Genomic DNA, 6,933 nt, shown 5'->3' on the forward strand with positions numbered 1-6,933 from the left:
TGTGTATAATAATGTAGTTTGGTTTCGTGTCGACAACAATGTTTAGTAAATCTCCAGAGGCACTTTGCATAGTGAGAGATTTGGCATATAAATTTAATAAATAAACAAACAATCTATACCTGATGAACTAGTTCATGGGCAACCACAGCTGCCACTCTTTGCTTGTTTGAAGCAGCAGATTCTTGTGAATCATAAAGGAGATTAGTTTCTCTATAAGTGATCAGTCCCCAGTTCTCCATGGCCCCGGTGCCAAAGTCTGGAATTGCTATTTTGTCTAAATGGAAACAAGAGAGATAATCACGTAGTATTCAAACTCTTTCATTTCTCTGTAGTTGACGGATGTCAAATTTGATCGCATTACATAATAATTTAATAATAATAATAATAATAATAATAATAATAATAATAATAATAATTTTAATAATTTATTAGATTTGTATGCCGCCCCTCTCCGAAGACTCGGGGCGGCTCACAACAAGTGATAAAACAATATTGTACAGGCACAAATCTAATATTAAGAAAAAACTAAAAACCCTATCAATTTAAAAAACCAAACAGCACATACATACCAAACATAAATTATAATAAGCCTGGGGGAGAGGTGTCTCAAGTCCCCCATGCCTGGCGGTATAGATGGGTCTTAAGTAGTTTACGGAAGACAAGGAGGGTGGGAGCAGTTCTGATCTCCGGGGGGAGTTGATTCCAGAGGGCCGGGGCCGCCACAGAGAAGGCTCTTCCCCTGGGGCCTGCCAGACGACATTGTTTAGTCGACGGGACCCGGAGAAGGCCAACTCTGTGGGACCTTATCGGCCGCTGGGATTCGTGCGGTAGTAGGCGGTTCCGGAGGTATTCTGGTCCAATGCCATGTAGGGCTTTAAAGGTCATGACCAACACTTTGAATTGTGACCGGAAACTGATCGGCAGCCAATGCAGGCCACGGAGTGTTGTAGAAACGTGTTGTAGAAACGTGTAGAAACGTGGGCGAATCTGGGAAGCCCCACGATGGCTCTCGCGGCTGCGTTCTGCACGATCTGAAGTTTCCGAACACTTTAATGTATTACAATGGGGTTTTTGAATTTGCAGAGTGTTGTGGTTGGCTCTAGCCTAGCTCCTGCCCCAGGGAATGTGGTGGTGGAGGCAGGGGAAACGTCAACATGTCCTAGGCCTGTTTTGTTGCCGGCAGAGTCAGGTCGTGCAGTTTCCTCGGATGAAGAAGAAGGTGGGGGTGACTTGGAAGAAGGGGGCTTGGCACACAGCCCAGGAAGCCAATCACCATTATCTTCGGTCGATTCGGATGAGGAAGTGTTAGACCCACACAGGCGCAGACTTATGCATCAAAGAGACCAATTGAGGAAATATTACAGGAGATAAGAGAGGGCACCTGTGTTTGGGTGGGGCTCCAGTAATTAGAGCTGCTGCTATAAATAGCAGCATGCTAGTTTGGCCATTGTGGAAGATTATCTGATCACAGTTCTTCAGGATCGTGCCTCGCTGTGTCTGAACTTTGTGGATTTTTCACGCCTTTGACACCAAAGCAGAGTAAAGTGTGTATGTGTTTCACTTCATGGGAAGAAGGAGGGCTGTGATGTTTCTTCACAGCTACTAGCTAAGTACTTAAGGACTGATTAAGGGACTTGTACAGCCGACAAGTGGGGAAGAGTGCTCTTTGCAATACAAAAAGGACATTGTGATAAAGGACATTGTTTTGAATTTTCAAACGTGTGTGTGTCTGAAATTTGTACCCGTGAATTTTCGGGAGGCTTCTACCAGAGAGCCTGGCAGAGCACAGAGATGGGGTGGGCGTGGCCTGCATGATACACATCCGTCCCGTGGGCTGCCAATTTGTCAGTCCTGCTTCAGTGGGTGGGGCAGGGTGGGTGAGAGGGGGCAAGACAGTTGGGTGGGTGGGGGTAAACAGTGAGCAGAAGGGCAGGGGCAAGCGGTGAGCGGGTGGAGCAAGTGGGCGAACAGGTGGGCGGGGGTTGTGCCAGCCATTGGTGGGATTAGCCAGGTCTCCAAACTGCTCAAAATTTTCACAAAATTTCATTCTCTTGAACCGGTGAAAACTGGCTAAATACCACTTCTGGATTGAATACCTTTCTTCACATTGCTTGGAAGACAGATATATAGTTTAATGTCATGTATACGGTTTTCATATATTTCACTACTGTAACGCTCTCTACATGGGGCTACCCCTGAAAAGTGTTCGGAAGCTTCAGATCGTGCAGAATGCAGCTGCGAGAGCAGTCATGGGCTTCCCCAGATATGCCCATGTTACACCAACACTCCGCAGTCTGCACTGGTTGCTGATCAATTTCCGGTCACAATTCAAAGTGTTGGTTATGACCTATAAAGCCCTTCATGGCATCGGACCAGAATACCTCCGGGAACGCCTTCTGCCGCACAAATCCCAGCGACCGGTTAGGTCCCACAGAGTTGGCCTTCTCCAGATCCTGTCGACTAAACAATGTCATTTGGCGGGCCCCAGGAGAAGAGCCTTCTCTGTGGCGGCCCCAACCCTCTAGAACCAGCTCTCCCCAGAGATCAGAACTGCTCCCACCCTCCTTGCCTTTCGTAAAGTTCTTAAGACCCACCTCTGCCGTCAGGCATGGGGGAACTGAGACATCTCCCCCGGGCCTATACAGTTTATACATGGTATGTTTGTGTGTATGCTTGCTTTTATTAATAGGGTTTTTAGTGTTTTTAAAATGATTAGATTTATTTTTACATTATCTTTATTATTGTTGTGAGCCGCCCCGAGTCTACGGAGAGGGGCGGCATACAAATCTAATAAATAATAATAATAATAATAATAATAATAATAATAATAATAATAATGATAATATATGTTCTGTGGTGCTTTGAGCCTATTCTGAGATAAAGGTTCTGTTTTAAGATTGTTTCCACTATTTGCACTATTATACTTTTTCCCTTAGTTGAGAAATGTGATTAAAACTGCTTCAAACGAGAAATCAGTTGACAATTTGAGTAGATTATACTCAATAATAATAACAATAATAATAATAACAACAGAATTAGAAGCAGGGGTGGGCTCTAGCTGGAAAGCTAAATTGGGCTCGCGGCGGCGGCTCGTGAGCGCTTGCAGAGCCAGCGCGATTTTGGTTCTGCACCTGTGGAGATAGAAAAATCGAGCCCGGAGCTGCAGGTGCACCCATGTTTCGGCATGCGCGAAAGCAAAAAAACTTCACCGAAACACGGGTCCACCTACTGCTCCGTGTGTGATTTTGCTATCTCCACAGGTGCAGAACCAAAATCGCGCTGGCCCCGCAAGCATTCATGAGCCGCGATGGCGAGTGCAATTTAGCGTTCCGGCTAGCAGCCCACCCCTGGTTAGAAGGGACCTTGGAGGTCTTCTAGCCCAACCCCCTGCTTAGGCCGGAAACCTTTTACTACTTCAGACAGATGGTTATCCAACATCTGCTTAAAAACCTCCAGTGTTGGGACATTCACAACTTCTGGAGGCAAGCAGTTCCACTGGTTAATTGTTCTGTCAGGAAATTTCTCCTTAGTTCTAATTTGCTTTTCTCTTTGTTTAGTTTCCATCCATTGCTTCTTGTTCCACCCTCAGATATTTTTGAGAATACGTTGACTCCTTCTTTGTGGCAACCCCTGAGATATTGGAATACTGCTATCATGTCTCCCCTGGTCCGTCTCTTCATCAAACTAGCCATGCCCAGTTCCTGTAACCGTTCTTCATATGTTTTAGCCTCTAGTCCCCTAATCATCTTTTTGCTGTGGACCAATAATTGGATGGCTGTAAAACACAACTGTGAGCAACAAAAAGCCAATTATTTAAACTTAATCTTAGACACAATTTTCCGACAACACGTAAACTGAAAACAAAATTTTAATATCTATTTAAAAAATGAAGAACAGAAATTTACCCAGTTTTGGAAGAGAATAGCTCATGTTGAAATACTTTTCAAAATAATCAAATACAACTTTGGTTACGTTTGCTGCATAGCTGGCTGTTTTAATCTGTAGGGGTTGGGCATAAATGCGAAGCTGTAAAACAATGTAGAAGATGTTATCAGAGAGAGTCCACCTTGATACTGTTTATTTGTTGGTTGGTTGGTTTAACTTTTATGCCACCCAGTCCCGAAGGATTCGGGGTGGCTTACAATAATAATATAAATACAAATACACATACAAATAGATACAGAACAGTAAGAAGTAGTCGAATATAATATCTTCGGAAAGGGGTGGCATACAAATCTAAATAATAATAATAATAATAATAATAATAATAATAATAATAATAATAATATCGATCACATACTCAGCTGCTGCAAAAAGATCGCACAGACTGACTACAAGCATAGACATGATGCTGTGCCACAGATGATCCACTGGAACTTGTGCCGGAACTACCATTTACCAGTGGCAAAGAACCGGTGGGATCATAAGCCCGAAAAAGTGGCCGAAAATGAGCAAGCAAAACTACTGTGGGACTTCCGACTTCTGACTGACCGAATTCTGAAGCATAACACACCAGACATTGTGATCGTGGAGAAAAAGAAAGTATGGATCATCGACATCGCAATCCCAGGAGACAGCAGAATTGAGGAGAAGCAGCTAGAGAAATTAGTGAAATACGAAGATCTAAAAATTGAGCTGCAACGACTCTGGCATAAGCCAGTGAAAGTGGTCCCAGTGGTACTTGGCACTCTGGGCGCAGCACCAAAGGATCTCAGCGGACATTTGAAAACCATCGGAATTGACAAAATCTCCATCTGTCAATTGCAAAAGGCCGCTTTATTGGGATCGGCAAACATAATTCACCTCTACATCACGCAGTCCTAGGTGCTTGGGAAGCGCCCGACTGGTGATGAAATACGAAATCCAGCATAGTGATCTCGTTTGCTGTGTTGTACTGAAATAATAATAATAATAATAATAATAATAATAATAATAATAATAATAACAACAACAACAACAACAACAACAATAACAACAACAACAATAATAACTATAATAATATCTAAAAGTATAAAACTCCATATTAAAAAGAACCCATATTTCTTCAATTACTTCTTCTCCTAAAAACTATATGATACAATTTAAAATATATGATTTATTTGTATGCCACCCCGAGTCTTCGGAGAGGGGCGGCATACAAATCCAATCAATAAATCAATAAATCAATAAATATGCAGTACTGCAGGCTAATTTTGCTGACTGCTGACTGCCAGTATTTTGGCGGTTCGATTCCCACTGGCTCAAAGTTGATTCAGCCTTCCATCCTTCCAAGGTCAGTAAAGTGAGGACCCAGATTGTTGGGGGCAATATACTGGCTCTATAAAACAACTTAGAGAGTGCTATAAGGCACTATGAAAGTGCTGTAAAGCACTACGAAGCAATATATAACTCTAAATGCTATTGCTATTAAGTGAGGCTACAGGTAGTCCTAGAGTTATCAATGGAATGGGACCTGCCCGTTCCATTCGTAACCTGAGGATTCGTGGGAGTGACGAACTGGCTGGGGGAGGCCTGTGGTGAGCTAAACAGAGCCTCAGGGAAACATATCCAGCCCCTAGAGACTCCATTTCAGCCTGCAACAAGCCAGAGGAGGCCTCTGAATGGCTGAACAGGGTTTTTGAGGGTGGAAACTACATTTTGGCTGGAAATGGGAAGGATGAATGTTGCAGAGCCTCTGTTGTAAGGGCAAACAATTGCTGTGGTGCTGCAAGATTTATAGTTTCCTGCCTCATTCAGAAACGCTAGGGGGTGCTGATCAGGTAACTTCGAATGTTCACTAAGGGAATGATCATAACCTGGGGATTACCTGTATTAAGTTATGGACAAGTCATTTTTTTTGTAAACAGATTTACAAAAAAAGATTTAGCAGGTTTATTGATATTGTTAGTATCCTTAATTAATAATGTCCTACACAGAGACAGACAGATAGACAGACACACACAAAACAATCCTTTCATAAAGGATTATCTCTGTGGATTATTTATTAATTTATGTTCTCAGTATCTTGCATTTAGTACAACCATAAAATATATCTAATCATACAGATAATATAACATTCTATTCAAAGTCCAAACTGTTTTCGATTTTATGAGAGTTCTTTCTATGCCTTCAGCTATATCTCTCTTTTAATTAATGTAACCTTCATTAACAGAAAAAAGCCACATTTGGTAAGATACAATATCAAAACACATGACTAGAACAATGTAGTTGAACAGGATCCTGTTAAAATACAACTTTGGATCCCTGCCTTATTTGAATTTACTGAATTCAAATCTGAACTGAATTGCAAATCTGAACTGAATTGAATATATAGTCTCAGGTAGCAAATTTTTGTTCATTATAGTCTTGAATAAAGAAAGGGATTGTGATTCTTTCTGATTCATTCTATTCTATACATAAGTCTCTGTTTTAATATTGAAAGATCTTCCAAAGCAGAGTCACATATTAGGGGGTTTATCCTATTATTTCATTGAGATTTGATTCAATGAAATTTCTAACCTGGAAGCTATCAGGTGTCCTGTGTACTTTATTTTTTATTTATTTATAGAAACATAGAAACATAGAAGACTGATGGCAGAAAAAGACCTCATGGGCCATCTAGTCTGCCCTTATAATATTTCCTGTATTTTATCTTACAATGGATATATGTTTATCCCAGGCATGTTTAAATTCAGTTACTGTGGATTTATCTACCACGTCTGCTGGAAGTTTGTTCCAAGGATCTACTACTCTTTCAGTAAAATAATATTTTCTCATGTTGCTTTTGATCTTTTCCCCAATTAACATCAGATTGTGTTCAGTTGTTCTGGTGTTCACTTTCTTATTAAAAACACTTCCCTCCTGGACCTTATTTAACCCTTTAACATATTTAAATGTTTCGATCATGTCCCCCCTTTTCCTTCTGTCCTCCAGACTATACAGATTGAGTCCATT

The 6,933-nt window shown here is 41.5% G+C and overlaps 1 protein-coding gene across 1 annotated transcript in view; it reads right to left on the minus strand.

Annotated features, from left to right (window-relative positions):
• Positions 1-6,933, minus strand: part of ENPEP (glutamyl aminopeptidase) — a 66,811-nt gene that overhangs the window by 46,527 nt on the left and 13,351 nt on the right. The window contains 2 exon segments of the mRNA XM_070757882.1: positions 120-274; positions 3,906-4,026. Of these exon segments, the coding sequence (XP_070613983.1) occupies positions 120-274; positions 3,906-4,026 (276 nt within the window).

This window comes from Erythrolamprus reginae, chromosome 7 (assembly GCF_031021105.1).
Source record: "Erythrolamprus reginae isolate rEryReg1 chromosome 7, rEryReg1.hap1, whole genome shotgun sequence".
NCBI lineage: Eukaryota > Metazoa > Chordata > Lepidosauria > Squamata > Dipsadidae > Erythrolamprus > Erythrolamprus reginae.